The sequence below is a fragment of the Thamnophis elegans genome, chromosome 4 (genome assembly GCF_009769535.1).
Source record: "Thamnophis elegans isolate rThaEle1 chromosome 4, rThaEle1.pri, whole genome shotgun sequence".
Lineage (NCBI taxonomy): Eukaryota > Metazoa > Chordata > Lepidosauria > Squamata > Colubridae > Thamnophis > Thamnophis elegans.
Genome location: NC_045544.1, coordinates 40,634,949 through 40,652,494, shown reverse-complemented (window position 1 = coordinate 40,652,494; position 17,546 = coordinate 40,634,949). Strand labels below are relative to the sequence as shown.

The window sequence follows — 17,546 nt, the reverse complement described above, 5'->3', positions numbered from 1 at the left end:
CTGGGTGTTGAGTTCATTTATATTTTAACAATTCATTACATCATCTTAAATCTGTCCAATAATAATATATATTTATGTTATATTCTGTATCATTCTATTATTCTTGTATTTATAACATCCTCTAAGATCTTTCATTTGTATGCTTTTTTTTATCTAACTACTGATAAAATAAATCCCATATCTTATAAAATTGTTTATCTTCCTGTTCTCTAATTTCAAATGTCAATGTACTCATCTCAGCACATTCCATTATTTTGAATCACTGCAGTTGTTAAATTAGTAACATGGTTGTTAAGTGGACCTGGCTTCCCTGTTGACTTTGCTTGCAAGAAGGTCACAAAAGGGGATCACATGACATCCCGCCTGGACAATGCAACCGTCATAAATAGGAGTCAGTTCCCAAGTGTCTGAATTTTGATCAAGTGACCATGGGTATACTGTAAGGGTGAAAAGCGATCATAAGTCACCTTTTTCAGTGGTGCTGTAACTTTGAACGATCACTAAATGAACTGTTGTAAGTCGAGAACTAAATGTATAGTAGCACAAGGAGGTGACAAGTTGTTTTTTCTATTTTCTTATATCTCTTTGCTCCCAACCATCATAATCCAGTCATGTTCAGGAAAGGGAAAATAAATTCATGCATCCCTTCTGATTAAGACCTTCTTCCAAAATAATAGCTGGAAATAGCTACAAGATAATGGAAGGTCTGGAGCTATTTCTATATGTGTTGAAATTTACCATGTTTATTAAGGCAAATATGCTCAAAGTGCAGTAAAAAAGTGCAGTTTTATTAATTAAATTAATAATTTAATAAACCTGGTTAATTAGTTTATGAATTCTAAAATGACTTTGGCTAATTAATAAAGAATAAGGTTATCCAATATAAGAAAGCATGATAACGATATATGACTACCACGCATTGACTTGGCAGTCACTGATTAATCACTAAGGAATGCTGATTTTTCTTTTCTTTAAAGAATCAGGACCTTCAGGTGTATCAAAATATAGTTTATATTCCAGCTTGAATATCTGATTGTGGCTATTTTGAAGAGATTTGTCATAGGCAGAATTTAAGCAAAATTAAGTTAAATATGCCTGCCATATAAGGCACGCACCAGCTTGCATTGCAATGAAGCTTACTTTGGCAAATAAATAGTAATCATTTGCCAAATAGAATAAATCCTGGATTTAATGCGTTAATAGGGAAAAGGTTGTGTTGGTTTAAAGCAGAATGTGCATAGAATCTAAATGTGATTTTAGGATGAATACTTTACAAATACTAAAAATACCAAAAGGGCTGAATGCAAAAATAGATACATTTTGTCCATGGCATCCAAAATCTACTAAATCAAAGTCTTCGTTAAAGCAAAGTTATCAACGATAGACTATTTCTTATTTTTTTGTTAAAAGAAAACCTAACTAAACATCTACAGACTAATGCCCTTTGGTTTATTATGAAAAATTGTAATTACCTTTTTAAATAACAACTTGCACAGCTAGAAGTAATTAAATATGTACATAGGATAAATATTCCCTCTCACTAGGACTCTTTTTGAAATAGTTCTGTACATGTACGCAGAAGAAATATGTCACAACTAATAATACTCTTCTATACTTAGTATCTAAAGTACTTGACTCTCCTGTGGTGCCCAATGGTTTCAGGGATGTGTTAATCTTGTTTTCTTAGAAACAATATGGAAGTGGCTTGTCATTCTTTATTTCCATTATATTTTTTGCACTTCTGAGTCTAGCTTATAGTAATTCCCATTCTCTACATAGTCATCCAAGTACCAAGCAGATCCATTATTTCAGAACACAATGCTGACAGAAGTTCAGCCTTCCTTCAGCTGCCTGTGCTGAGCTGAAGAGCCAATGGTACATGGAGTTACTGTTTGCTAAAATTAGAATTTTTGGGGGACTACTATGGTTCAAGGAATGCTATTGCTGCATCCGAGGATCTATTAAAAAAAACAACACATTATTTGGATTTTCAGGAATTTATTATTTTTATTAAATTAATTATTAAAAATAATTCATTCAAATATTTTCAATTTTTAAGTTGCAAGGTGGATTATAAAAACTATAGAGATAAAAACTTTTATAGTACTTTTAATTGGAGATGCATACAATTTTTCAGCTTGAGGCACATACTTCATGGTTTTTTATTGGTGGGTAACAGTTCATAGGGGTGCAGTGGCTCAGTGGCTCAGTGGCTAAGATGCTGAGCTTGTCAATCAGAAGGTTGGCAGTTCAGCAGTTTGAATCCCTAGCACCACGTAACAGAGTGAGCTCCCATTACTTGTCCCAGCTTCTGTCAACCTAGCAGTTGGTGGGAAGGTAACAGCGTTCTGTGTGCCTCGGCATTTAGTCATGCTGGCCACATGACCATAAAGACAGTGTTGGCACTTCAGCTTTAAAACAGAGATGAAAAAACAGCACCGCCTCCTAGAGTCTGGAATGACTAGCACATACAGTATGTGCACGGGGAACCTTTACCTTTAACAGTTCACATTCCAGAAAGTTGCTACTAATAAGATGGGATCCAAATTTAATTAAATCTGACATGTTCGCATGAGCTGTAGTTTACAAACATTTATTCCTTTTAATTAAAATTGTTAATATGAAAAGGTGCTACCAAATTTCTGGTTTTGGCCAATGATAGACTCACATGCCTCTCCTCCATGTAAAAGTATATGTATAATGTATATGTATACACACAAGTAAAATAACATTCGATTTCATAGGCATCTTACAAGGAGGCTTCTTTGCAGCCAAGTTTTTGGGAGACACTTCAGTTTCAGTAGTGGGTTCCTACCGGTTTGGTTTGGTTTGGTTTATTAGATTTATATGCCGCCCTTCTCCCAAGGACTCAGGGCGGCGTACAACATTAAAAGAAACACATAATACAAAAGTTTAAAAAAATTAAATAGAATATCCCAAACAAACCCAATTAGAATTGACAATAACATTTTTTTAAAAAATTTGAATTAAAATTAACAATGATCAATAATTTATTTTGTTTTGTTCAGGCCATGCTTGGCTTGCTGGAAAAGCCAACTTTTTAGGGCGCGTCAGAAGGACCGGAGGTCGGGGATTATACGAAGCTCCGGGGGCAGCTCATTCCAGGGCCAAACTGGTTTGGCCCAGTTTGTCCAAACTGGTAGTAGTTTGGCTGCCTGGGTTGCTGGAACTGGCAGCGACCCAGGCTTGCCATCCCCCTGAACTAGTTCTCCAGGTAGCACCATAGGCGCTGCCATTTTGTTTTTCTATGCATGTGCAGAACAATTTTAATTGCACTGCGCATGCGCACGCAGCATGCATCAAACGTGCATGGCGCACACATGAACAAATTGGCAGTAGTGCCTCCTGGAACTCACCCTGTTCAGTTTGTGTATCTCTTTAAAATAATAACTTTTTGTCATGATACCTAGTGATATAAAATATTCATATTGTATGTGTAGTTGCATGTATCTATCCAAAATCAAATTTCTAGATCTTTCTATTACTTTCAATTATTTTCTGTTTGTGACTGCCACAGTTCTTTTACCTAAGAATAGATGAGGATTGGAAGTATTGGATAGTTTTCCCCCCAACAATGGAGGAATCAACCATTTTTATTAGCATGTTGTTTTTTCTGGCCCAGCAGTCCTTGGAGAGGATTCTAGGTTCAAAATAAAGTTGCATCAGCAACTCATTAGACCTAATTGGAATGTTTGCAGAACATTCTTCGTAACTAACAGCAAACTTGAGTTGAACATTAATTACCTGTATCCTTCCTTCTCCACATTTTTAGCATTAACCACCATTCTGTCAGATGAATAATTGTGCAACTCAAAAGTTTGAACATACAATATCTTAAGGAAGGTGTTGTTTATTATTATAACAAAGATTATTGACTGTTTGATGACAAACTTTGTATACTTTCCTTTTCCTGGCAACCATCACTTCAGAAATCATGTGGAGAAATTCCTAAATCTATTGTAGCCTTTTCATAGAAATTAACTTTTTCATGTCTTTGCTTCTTGAAGATTGAATGCTGTTGACTTTTCATTTCTCCTATCCAGAAAGTTAGTTCAGTCCTTACTCTAGTTGAATTTCAGAACTCCACTTCAAATCCTGGAGGATTTTTGTGAAGGTTTATAAATTGGTGCTTAAGAAGAGGATTTAGTAAAATATAACTGGTTCCCCCTCCCCCTCCCCCTCCCCCTCATCCTCCTCCTCCTCCTCCTCCTCCTCCTCCTCCTCCTCCTCTTCTTCTTCTTCTTCTTCTTCTTCTTCTTCTTCTTCTTCTTCTTCTTCTTTACTTTTCCAATACTGTAGTATTTTTTTTTTATAATTGTCAGATTACAGGATTTTATGTTACTTTGACTCAATTTACTCTGAGCATAAGAATGATAAAAGAGATTTCCTAAGTAGGTCTTAATGGCATTAAGTTGTATTCAGTGACATCTATTTTAAGGGGATGCAAGATTATTGGTGAACATCTCTGTAGGGGAGGCATCTTCATTTGGTAAGTGTTGTGATAAACAATAACAGGAACATTTTTTTTATATAGTTAAGAATAGGCATCAACTTGGGCAGTGTTGACTACTTAATGTTATCACTGTACCTTGTGGATTTTAGACTATGCAATGGATAATGTCTGTAGAAATTGTTCATAACTTAGAGGCACAATTAGCTGCTGCTGTGGAACATAATAAAATGTGCTCATAGGTGAATATCAACTCCATAGAACTGTCTTGTGAGATTGTCAAACTGTGTGACTGACACTAAATTCATACATGAAAAGCAATATAGATAGATAGATAAATAGTTAAACAGAGATAAAGCTACATAGATATACAAAATAAGAATAGCAGCCACAGCATTTAACAAAAAAAAAACAGATAAAATTTTATATCTATAGTAATGAAATATTATGTGAATAAAAGTAGTGGAGATTCAAGCTATATGTCATCAAAGTCAGATTTGACAGTTCCAAAAGTAAGTCCAACTGGCCTTCTTGGTGGCCTGAATTTAGGGTACCAGTTTCAGAATTAGTTCCGAGAATACAAACTGCTAAACATATTTTGAGGAAGAGTGTAAATTCATCCTATAAAATTCAATGCCTCTCTTTACCAAAATTATCTTGATTCTTGATTTTTTTTTTCTGGATTTTTTTCCTTTATTTGTTTGACTTCTTCCCATGTATTGCCAACATAAGAAATTACTTTTAAAACTTCCTTGGATTTAGATGGAAATAAAAGAGAACAAGTACAAGCACATTCATAGCATTAAGGTCCAAACTCAGTATAAGCTGTTTCAGCATTTTCATACACATGTTAGAGCATTGGATAACACTGAATATGATGTACAATAGGTGAAACTGTAAAATGTGCAATGTCATTTTTCCCATTCGTCATACTGCAGGAAAAAATAAATGAAAATAATTGGTAGCTTAAATAAACATAAAATCATATTCCTCATTTTGTTGATATTTATTTACCCAAGAATGTGAATACTGGGAAGGATCAAACCATATATCATGATATAGATCGGGTGTCAAACTCTTGGCCCGTGGGCCGGATCCAGCCCTCAGGCTGCTTATTTTTTTTTTTGTCATAAAAAGTTTTATTTTCCATTTTCATAGCATATAATCACATGTATACTATTACATAGTCAATATCAAGTTGTATTATTAAGTACTTACATCAATTCATCTTACCATCAACTGCCAAGGAAGGGGAAAAAAGGAAAGAAAAAAAAAAAAAAAGAAAAACCCAGTTATTGACTCTTCTGGTCTCCATACACCATATTTATACCTTATCCGACACTTTCTTCCCCTTCTCTCCTCCCCCTTTCTACATTCTGTCTTCCTTCCATCATTTTCTACTCTACTTCCCCTTCCTTTCTCCTTCTACTCTCTCCCCTTACCACTCCTCCTTATACACCTCATCTTCCCCCTTCACCATCTCTCCTATCCCTCTCTTCCTATCTTCTTCTCTCCTCTACTTCCGACTCTTCTACATCCTGTCTTCCCTCCATCATTTTCTACTCTACTTCCCCTTCCTTTCTCCTTCTCCTCTCTCCCCTTACCACTCCTCCTTATACACCTCATCTTCCCCCTTCACCCTCTCTCCTATCCCTCTCTTCCTATCTTTCTTCTCTCCTCTACTTCCCACTCTTCCTTTAATTCACTTGGTGTATTTCAGCTTCTGAGCAAAATTCATTTTGTGTTGATGGTATTTATAATTCCATTTCAATATACATAAAAAAGAAAAAATAGCAGTATACATGTACAATCATGCAACATCCCTTCTCCAACTTAGTAAACTCCACTCCCTCCCATCCTCCCCCAACCCCCCCAACCTTCCCCCACCCTGACTTCCCAGAACCAATACAAGGTATAAATCTTTAACAACAACAGTTTAAGATATACTTAAGAGAAAACGTAGAAAGTTAATAACATCTTTGAATTGAGCTTAGCTCCTCCTTGCTAGGCTAACTATAAACAATTTGTATCATTTCTGATCTTACTCATAAACTATCTGAAATTTCCTAGACCCAAATTTATTTTGAATATAGTCAATCCATTTTTCCCAGTCTCGTTTATATCTCTCATTTGAATTATCCTTGAGATATGCAAATATTTTAGCCATCCCTGCTAAGTTTAGTTTAGTTTAGTTTAGTTTAGTTTAGTTTATTAAACTTGTATGCCGCCCTATTCCCGGGGGGACTCAGGGCAGCTAACAAACTAAAGGGAATAGGGGTAATACAAAAAAGACAAACAGGACAAAAAGCACAATACAAAAAACAGATTAAAAAAACACCACAACAGCCACAAAATTCGAGTCGGGTTGGGAACTCATCAGCCCCAGGCCTGCCGAGTCTTGATGGCTTTGTGGAAAGCCTGAAGGGTGGTAAGGGTCCGAATCTCCATGGGGAGATCGTTCCAGAGGGCCGTAGCAGCCACAGAGAAGGCCCTCCCCCGGGTGGTCGACAGTCGACATTGGCTAGCTGATGGAACCCGGAGGAGGCCTAATCTGTGGGATCTAATTGGTCGCAGGGAGGTAATTGGCAGGAGGCGGTCTCTCAAGTACCCAGGTCCGATACCATGCAGGGCTTTAAAAGTAACAACTAGCACCTTGAAGCGCATCCGGAGTCCAATAGGCAACCAGTGCAGCTCGCGGAGGATAGGTGTAACGTGGGTGTACCGGGGTGCACCCACAATTGCTCGCACGGCTGCATTCTGGATAAGCTGAGGTCTCTGAATGCTCTTCAAGGGCTGCCCCTTGTAGAGTGCTACAGTAGTCCAGTCTTGAGGTCACAAGGGTGTGAGTGACTGTTCTGAGGGCCTCCCGGTTCAGGTAGGGATGCAATTGGTGCACCAGGTGGACCTGGGCAAATGTCCTCCTGGTCACAGCCGACAGATGGTGTTCTAAGGTCAGCTGTGGGTCCAGGAGGACTCCCAAATTGCGAACCCTGTCTGAGGGGCGTATAATTTCACCTCCCAGCCTGAGAGATGGAATACACAAATAAGTTTGTGGTTTTCAATGTCCATTCCTAGATAGTAAACAAATCTTCCTTCTTCCAATATTGCGCCACCAACAATCTAGCTGCAGTAATCAAATGCAAAGTCAAGTTAATCTCTACTGCTGTACTGTCAGTAATTATACATAACAAAGAATAGGTGGGGGTTTTTTTTGAGAACATTTTACATAATCCATCATATTTTTTATCCAGAATACCTTAACCTTTTTATAAATCTACCATGTCATTTAATTAATATTGATATTTTTTCCCAACCCGTAGCAAGGCATTCCCCAGAGCATGACTTTTAAAATTCTCATCCACCTCTTTATTATACAGCAAACAAGCAGCCATATACCAAATCATACCCTTCAATACTGAGCACTGAGTACTGAGGTTCAATTAGAGTTTATTTTAAGCCAGAAAGTAAGTTGATTTTCGTATAAATTGCTACTTGCATATAATGTCTGGAAGGATATATTCAGAGAGTCTGCAGGAAGGCGGAGTAAACATGAGAGAAGCACGGATGAAAATAAAACATATAAATGGACACGGTAGAGGCAGGATGTGAGGATTGGGAAAAGGAAACTGAGAGAGGTATTAGAATGTTTAAATTGCTTTATAGAGAAGGAGGTAAAAGGGACAAATTAAAGGTCTAGATATATAGATAAAGAGATGAGGCCCCTAGCTAGAGAATTTCATTTGATTAAGTTACCTGGTTTCAACATAGTTTGAATCCTGCAAGTAAAAGATTAACTGAATTTAGGAATGATGTACATTGTTTAAGTTTTAATAATGATGGGAAGCTGAGCTCAAGACAGAGAGTTTATTGATTTTTTCCTATTTTTCTTTTTTTTTGTTTCTTTTTTATTATGCCTTTTTTCTTTCTTTCCCTTATTTTTTATTTTTTAATCTTTAATCTATTTGGTTTTAATATACTCCAGACGGTGTTTGATAAAGAGTTATGCCGGGTATGGGACCTGGGAAGTCGGAAGGGGATTAGGGAGGGGGGTTTATGGGAGGGAGGGGGGGAGGGTCGAAATATAGTTTCAACTTTCAGAACAATAAGAATACACTTGTATACTGTTGCTCTTTTTTCTTTTTTTTTTTCTTTTTTCCTTTTATTTCCCCCTTTTTCTTTCTTTTTTTTTCATTTTTTCTTTAATTTTAGTGCAAAATATAAATTGAATAGACTAATGAATGGTAGAAATACAACAAAGGGAGGAATGGAGGGAAAGAAGAGGGAGAAGTAAAGAGGGAGTGAGAGGGGAATGTAAGGAGGGTGAGATGGGGGGAAGGGGAGAAAGGAATGTCTGAGGGGGAAGGGAAGTAGAAGAGGGGAATGTTGGAGGGGAGAAATGAAAGTTGGAGGGGGAGAAGAAAGGGTGTATGGAGGATTGAAGTGCTACGTTGGTTTTCCATGGTGGAAGATGAGTTGTGTTTATTGCTCTTTTTTTGAATGCACAGTATATAAGTGATTGTATGAAATGAAAATGAAAATGGAATAAAACAGTTTTCAAATCAAATACTGAGCACTCCATTTCCTGCTAAATTAATCCAATCGCTTAACATTCCGTATTAGAGATTTAGTTACCATCATTAGCCCCCTGAAACTTTTTAATAGCCATCTGAACATCTTGGAATTTAACCTTTGGCCTAGCTCCTCCCACTGTTTCTGATGTAACACCTGTATGCTCCTGATTGGTGGCTTGTGTACGTTGCTTTCTTAATTCCTGTTCCATTCGTCTGGTAACCACGTGGTCTTGTCTTTGTTCTTTAGCTTCTTGTACCTCTGAAAGGGATACAAGGGGTACTCCCCCCTTGTTAAAACTTGAGTGGTTTGCTTTCCGTCATATCCTTCTTGTTCTCTTTGTCTAGATCTAGAGGAAGAGGGTTGTCCACCCTTCAGTACATTGGTGTAGAAATCTTGTGCCTTCCATACTGTATTGAGGCGATGTCTTTTTCCAAGGTAGCTAAATGCGATGCATTGGTGCATCCCATCTAAACTGTATCTGGCGATTTTTGAGCTCTTCCACTAGAAAGGCATAGTCTTTCCTAAATCTTTACTAGATCTCAGCATTTTAGGTGGCATTTTAGGTCCTTCAAGACAGTCACCTCCCGACCCCCGATTTGAAGTTTATTTTTGTAGGATTCCTGTAATATAGTATTTCTCACATCTCTAGTGGTGAAGTAGACCACTATATCTCTTGGTAATTGTTTTTGTTTTGCCAGCGAGGAATTAACACAATAAACCTTTTTGATTTGCCAGTTAAGATTCCCTCCTGACCTTCCCGCCATCAGGTCGAAGGCTTCAGAGAGAGTCTGTTTCAGGTTCTCTTGTGTATTTTCAGGGAGGCCCCTTATCCTTAAAGCAAATTCCATTTGCCTATACTGTAGCATTATGATTTCATTTTCTGCATCGCTAACCTTTTGCTGGACCGCCTCCATTTTCATTGCCAAGTTCGTATTAGAGTCACTAAGATCTTCTAACTTTTCTTCAAGGGCCTGTGCATAACCAACTAGTGAATTCAGAGCCGTCAAAAAGTCCCCTCTAATCATTTGGTTACATGTCTTAAGTTCTTCAGACATCTGTTTGTTAGAAGCAGCTATCTCTTCCTTAAGTTTTGTTTCCATCGTAACAGCATGATTTTTTAACACATTGATTAATTCCTTCTGCAGAATTTCCCTTGTCAGGGGGTCCCCTGCAGATGTAGAAGGGAGTGATGATTGTATTTTAGCAGAAAGCGCTGGTGAATTTCCCGCACTTTTTGATGCGGGGGGAGGAGGAGGGGGGAATTTTTGCCTAGAAGCCATCTCAAACTTAATCTTCTTTAGTCAGTTAAAAAGTCCAGGCAGTCCAATTATACAGCAATTGCTATTTGTTTTGATAATAAATCACTTCTGCTTCCTGGGGGCGTGGCCTGTTGCCGAGGAGGGCTCCACCGAGCTCCTCAGAGATCTGGTTTGTATATCTAATTAAGATCATAGATAGCACCCCTTTTTGGCTAAGAAAGGGGCAGGGAGGATAGCTCCGTAGGCTAGGGTCTAATCGTAAGCCACAGCCTTTTTTCTTTTTTGGCTGTGGAAAGAGATTAGATCCAGCCGAAGCGGAGCGTTTATCTCCAGCCATTTCTTCTCAGCTGCCTTTTTTTTTTTTGGCAGCCCCAGACAGGCTAGCCCCCCCCAGGACAAAATAAAGTTTTCTCAAGCTAGAATTGATACGGGCGGGTCCCACCCCTGTGAGATTTATGCTTTCATTACTATCGTAAATACCAGCACCATTCGTCTTAGAGACTTCTTTGTCTAAACAGACCTTAAAATGGCGATTTCTCTCCGTGGATGATTGATGTACTCAGCCGGTGTTATCTTCTTGCAGACCGCTCCTTAACAAAATAAACTCTTCTTCTTTGGAAATAGAGGGGAGCGAAGCTCTGCTTACTTGCTTATCTATTATGCCACCCAAGTCAAAGAAGCGTCTTGCTACAAATGTGTCTAAAGAATGTAAAGAATTTTTATTGGAAACACAGCCTTTGTCTCCTACGCCCTCTACTGGAGAAGTTTTAACACAGGAATATCTCTTTAAAATCTTTAATGCCTTTAAGCAAGAACTTAAGGAATTTGTATTGCAACTTTATGATGATCTAAAATCTAAAGTTAATCAAATGAAGGCGAATACGTTTGCAGCCGTGTCTGCCCTGTCAGATTACTCTGCTGAAATAGAGAACAAATTGGAAAGTCTGGAGAAGGCTAATTTTAATTTGACTACCAATATTCAAATTTTACAAGAAAAAATTAGAAATAACGAAGAACAGCTTATGATGCTAAATTTTGATAGGAAGGCATTTTCAATAAGAGTCAGAGGATTTCGTGAAAAGGAACAAGAGAATTTGAAACAGACCTTTGCTGAAGCCTTCAGCCATGCGCTGGGAAGCCCGGGACTTAACTTTGATTGGCAGATTCGGAAAATCTATCGCCAGAACTCATTGATAGCGGAACAGCGACAGCTCCCGAGGGACATAATTATACATTTCTCTACAAAAGAATCTAGAAACGCGATTGTGCAAAAGTTTTATAATAACAGTCTCCGAGTTGATGACCAAGACGTGATTGTCTTCAAAGATATACCTTTCCACATGTTGAAAGCAAGAAGGGAATATACTTTTTTAACTAAAGAGCTTAGGAGTCAACAGATTCGATACAGATGGGAGGCCCCTGCCGGCATCACGGTTACATTTGAGAATCAAAGATTTCGTCTTAACTCTGTTTCGGAGGCTCAAGATTTCTATTCTAGGATTCTGAAGGCGGGACTTCCTGACGCGCTTGGAAGAGAGGAGAGACAAGCGGAAGGAGAAAGCAAACGGCTGGCCATGCGGCTGCAAGATGGAGGGGGCAGCCCCTCCTCCCTCGGAGAAGCAGAAGAACGCAGATCGAGAATTTAGATACTTCAAAAGACTTCCTAAAGTTGAGGACTGAATGGGGGTTTGAGACCTCTCTCCTGTAGAAAAAGTGGACTAATTTTTATCAGAAGGGAAAGCTGGGTGAAACTACTTTGAGCTAGATTCTAAAGTAACGTTAGCATAAATTTGATAGTGGTTAAAAGAATGCGGAATGATCTATGTTGTTTAAACTTTGTTAGATGGGACTATTTTAAAATAGAAGGTTAACTGACTCTTGCTGAAAGTATTATTTGAATATGATCCATGCTATTTAACTTTTATTTGAAGGGAAAGTTGGTTGTAATAGTTCTGAGTTACTTTTCAAATAAACGTTAGTATAAATTTGATAGTGGTAAATATTAGACAAGCAAGAGATGAGGGTAAAATGCATGTGGAATGAACTACGTTATTTGTGGTAAATATCAGACAAGCAAGGGAAGAGGGCAAAATTTACGTTGTTTAAAGCTTATTAGAACAGGAAGCTGCTTGGGATTATTTTAAGATAACTGTAAAAAGAATGCGGAATGATTTATGTTGTTTAAACTTTGTTAGAAGCGACTACCTTAAAATAGAAGGTTAACTGATTCTTGCTGAAAGTATTATTGGAATATGTGGAATGATTCATGCTACAAATCGCTCTGAGTTATATTTTAAACAAATGGTAGTATAAATTTGATAGTGGTAAATATCAGACAAGTGGGGGATGAGGGTAAAATACATGTGGAATGAACTAAGTTATTTAAATCCTATTAGAAGGGGAAGTCGGTTGGAATTATCTTAAGATAGAAATTGATTCCTGTGTAAAGTAATATCTGATCTACGCTGCTTAACTTTACTAAGAAGGGGAAATCTGGTTAGATTATTTTGAATTACTGTTTGAAAAAGGGGTAAAGAAAGATCATTTACGCTGTTTAAATTTTACTAGAAGGGAAAGTTTGATTACTTGTCTGTAAAGTTATATTTGAATATATGGCATGAATCACGCTGCTTAAATCTTATTGGAAGGGATCATGAGGTTTAGGAAGGGAACGGGAGAGCCTACAGAAGGTCGGGGTAAATAGCAAAGAAGTAAGAGATGAGAATAAAATATAGATAGAATGATTTATATTATTTAAGCATAGATAAAGATGGGGGGCTGAGATCAACACAACCTGTGTTTCTTTTTTTCTTTTTTCTCTTTTATATTTTGTTTTTTTCCCTTTTTTTTTTTTATTTATATTTTTTTATTTTTTTTTTTTTTTTTTTTTGATATATTACTTTTATTTTTTTAATTCATATGTATACAAGATATTTTAGATAGAAGGTAATGCCAGGTGTGGGCCCTGGGAAGTCGGGAGGATTAGGGATGGGGATTGTGGGGGGTGGGGTGGGGGGTGTTAACATAGTCTTAATAAGAACAAGAATGTATTTATATACGGTGGTCCTTTTTTTTTTTTTTTTTTTATTATTATTATTATTATTATTTTTTTCCTTGGTTCATTTTACTTTTATCAGATCAAACAACATTCGAATAAAGGCATACACCAAGGAGGGAGGTAGAGGGAAGGAAGAGGGAGGAGTAGGAAGGAGTAAGGGGAATGTAAGGAGGGTGTCTGGGGAGTAAGGGGAGAAGGAAGGTTTGAGGGGAAAGGGAAGTAGGAGGGGAGTGTTAGAGGGAGAAAGGAAAGTTGGAGGGGGTAGATGGGGTGTATGGAGGATGCAAGGGTTAGGTGGGGTTGTGAATGATGAGTTGTGTTTCCTTTTTACTTGTTCGTTTTATTCCCTTTTTTTTTTTTTTTTTTTTTATTTTCTTATAGTAAATACCCTGTATATAAATGATTGCAAATGGAATGTGAAAATTGAATAAAATATTTTATTTAGGATAATAAATCACTTCTTGGTAATAAATCACTTTTAGGCTTCGCAAAAGCTCTATCCGAGCCCCTCCTACACAGCTCGGCACCATTTTTATAGAACTTTCAACAAGTAATCAGCAGAAGGAATTCTTTGCAATGGAGCTAAGGATTTATACATACAATTAAGATGTTCACAAGTATTGGTTCAGCTCGGCTTGAAGTCCATAATAAATCATTGTGCTGAGGATGAGCGAAAACCTTCGTTCTGCAACAAAAGGCAGAATAAATCCTGGCATGGAGCTGCCATGCTACAGCCGGTGCTTTCCCCCTTTCCTCCCAGCGTTTAGGCTGAAAGAGCTAGTTGGAGAGATTCCGATGCATAGCTTCTCATCACTCTCTTCTAAGCCCAAAGGGAGGATAAATAAACTGCCAAACAGCTTGATAGATTGCTGTTTAGACAGATTAACGACGCCAAGATTCCAGAGCTGTTAAAGATAACAACCCTCTGTCAGGCCCCACCCACCGGAAGTCCCCCTCAGGCTGCTTAGATCTGGGTGAAATACAACCCTGATGTGGCCCTCAATGAAATCGAGTTTGACACTCCTGATATAGATGGAATGGAGAATGTAATTATAAGGTGTTTCCTATTAAGGATTTTTTTTCCAGATTTTTATTTATGCCATCATAATATACCAATTCTTTTTAAAAGGATGTAAATGAAGATATCCTCACAAAAAAATAAAACAATGGCAGAAGTTCTAATTTGAATAATTATGAACATTGAAATAATGTGCATTTGCTATAAACAGTGCAAAGTAGATTTAACATTGGCAGCTGTCGTTAAGAAGTGAATGTGTATAACATTTCTATTATTGTCATATTCTGGTATTTTAAAAAAATGAACTCTTTAGAGTTAAAATCCTGAACTTGCCTGCTGAAAAGTGAGTCTCTCTAGAACTGAATTAATATATCTGTGCGCATACTGATTCCCTAAATGTCTTAAATTGCAAATGTAGCTTTCCCCCCTAAAACTCAAGTATATGGTTGCTGTAAACTCTAAACCTGCTCTAAAGTAGTCTTAATAGATTTATTTACCACTGAATAGCTGTTACGATTAGATAATAAAAGTGTGATTACTTTTTAAAGCTTTTCTTTTCTTGATTTTGGTTGGGCAGTAAACTGGCTAAGAAACGCAAAGATGCCATGGGAAACACTAGGCAAGAAATGACCCATATGGTGAATGCCATGGATCGGAGTTATGCTGATCAAAGCACAATCCATGCAGAAGATCCACTTTCAGTCACCTTTATGGATTCTCATAACTTCAACCCCAGATGTAAGTATGATAGTCCCATTGTCACTGAAATTAGCAACTTCTGTTTATATCTGCTGTACATTGCATTTGGTACCATAAAAATGCATTTTATGCAAGGGAATGAGACAGTAGAGTTGTGAAACATTTGCCTTTCTTCCAGACAGACCAAAAAAGAATCAAATACATAGAAATTTAAATACCTGTTTATAAAATACAATTTTCTGAGGCTATTCTCTAACAAAAGCAGTAGAAAGTTTACTCCAGAGCCACAATTTAATGCTTTGCCAATCTTTTGCTGGATAAGTGCTGGTCCAAAGATGAGAAACATAAAGGGCAGTAGTTTAGAAGATTGATGCATATATAAATTCTCACAGAAAGTTCCTTTTCAAGATAATATTTTAAGTGACTTCCTAGTTTTTTACTATTGCAGTTTTGTAGCATGTAAATTGTTTCAGAAACAGCAGGCAATGATTGCTTTCTATTCTTTCATTAAAAACTCTAGCATTACATCATATTTTCCCCAGTATTAATCCACAGAAAATGATAGATGTTGACTTTTTTCCCTTCAACATTGAACATGCAATATATGGATTCATACAATTGTTCTCTCTGTATGGAAAGAATTGTAGCTCTTTAAAACCTACACTGCAAAACGGCATATATTTTTGTTAAAAAAACACATTGTATTTTGCAAATAGAATTTCAATATCTGTATCATCATGCCTGAGAAAAACAGATTTCCACATAATCAGATATTTTTATCATTGTTCTCACACTAACCCACTATGATTGTATGCATATGTGTGTACATATACACAAATAATTTGGTACTCAAATTACTTTTTATTTCAACCATTTGGGATATCATATTTATATTTAGATATTAATTACTCATCTAATTAGTAACTGTGTATATCTGTACGTCTGTGTATGAGTTTCATTAAAAAGTATTGTTTATTCTGGTTACACAACAGAACTGCTGCCAATAACTTCAGAACAGAAACTACTATAATAGGAGTAGGATGAGAAGCTGAAGAAACATAAGGATATTACCAAAAAGAGTGTTAAGGACTCTTGCAAACAATATATTTACTGGATGTGATTCAGAGGTATACAAGGAGGAAGGGGTATATAGGAACCTTTCTTCCCTGAACTTCTGTAAGACATCTTAAGGTTTGGCTGTAATTTTAGTTAGTTTTCCCACCCTAGTTTCTACAGAGGCCCATGGTCCCCTGAGAAAAATACCAAGCCAGTTCAAGAGATATCTGAGCAATTTGAATAATGTGAAGATGGTTGTTGAAAAATCCATGCCAAATCTGAGAATAGAAAGCCACATCCGTCAGCTAAGAGCTATGTTCCTCATCTCCAATAATGGTTGGAATGAGCAATGAAACCCTCTCATTTTGCATAGGACCAGTTGCAGGGCCCAAGAAGCCACATTGATTTTTTTGTTACCTGCCAATTCCCCCAGGAATGTTGGCCAGCTGATAGTTTTACCCAAGCCATGCCGAAACTTTGCCCTACTAAGAAAGTTAAACATTTGGAAGCTTAAAACTCTGGCTTGTCCTCCTTGCTGAGGCCAAGGAATTCTGAAAGCAGTAATTGCTTCCTAAAGTTGAATTATCCTTTGGCAGCTGCTCTGGTAAAACTATCTAAGCCTTTTCTCCTTAGCTTTCAGAAATAAAATGCTTAGATTATGACTAAATCCAACCTGTTTGGACAGTTGTATACATTTATTGCACTGTTTATCCTGTAAAAAAAGCAAACATTGTTTTCTACAAAGTGGTTTTGTATTTCCTGTTTCATGAATAAGATGAATAGGCTTTGCTGTATGTTCCAAAAAGTCTGTGCTTCTTTTTTTCTTAAAAAAAAAAAACAGTTGGAGGCAATGAATTTTTTTCATAAGCTTTGTTTTCCTGCAGTGCCCAATGATCCACTTGTGCCGACTGCTGTGTTAGGTGAGGACCTAGTCCTTTGTCTTCTTTTCCTTCATTACTTACAGCCCTTGTAAATAAATATGTTTATTGCACGTCCAAGCAGCTAGTGACAGATTTAAAAAATTAGGCCTGGTGCTTAGCGATATATTTAATATTAGGTATATACAGACCCATGGTGGCGCAGTGGTTAGAATGCAGTACTGCAAGCTATTTCTGCCAGCTGTCTGCAGTTTGGCAATCAGATTCTGACCGGCGCAAGGTTGACTCAGACTTCCATCCTTCCAAAATCAGTAAAATGAGGACCCAGATTGTTGGGGGCAATATACTGACTCTGTAAATCACTTAGAGAGGGCTGTAAAGCCGCTCGGAGTTCTTTGGGATTGGGCGGCATAGAAATCAAATAAACTCAACTCAACTCAACTGTAAAGTACTGTGAAGTGGTATATAAGTCTAAGTGCTATTGCTGTATTCAGGTACAGGTAGTCCTTGATTCAGACCACAATTAGGATCAGAA

The 17,546-nt window shown here is 37.3% G+C and overlaps 1 protein-coding gene across 5 annotated transcripts in view; it reads left to right on the top strand.

Annotated features, from left to right (window-relative positions):
- The window catches only part of PTPRK (protein tyrosine phosphatase receptor type K), a 434,312-nt gene that overhangs the window by 380,097 nt on the left and 36,669 nt on the right, over positions 1 to 17,546 (top strand). For 4 of the 5 annotated variants that reach the window (XM_032215027.1, XM_032215025.1, XM_032215026.1 and 1 more), the window contains exon 15: positions 14,956 to 15,116. In XM_032215027.1, coding sequence (XP_032070918.1) covers positions 14,956 to 15,116 — 161 coding nt within the window. Of the gene's footprint in view, positions 1 to 14,955; positions 15,117 to 17,017; positions 17,054 to 17,546 lie in introns of all 5 variants that reach the window. The other variant, XM_032215028.1, reaches the window with a different exon arrangement.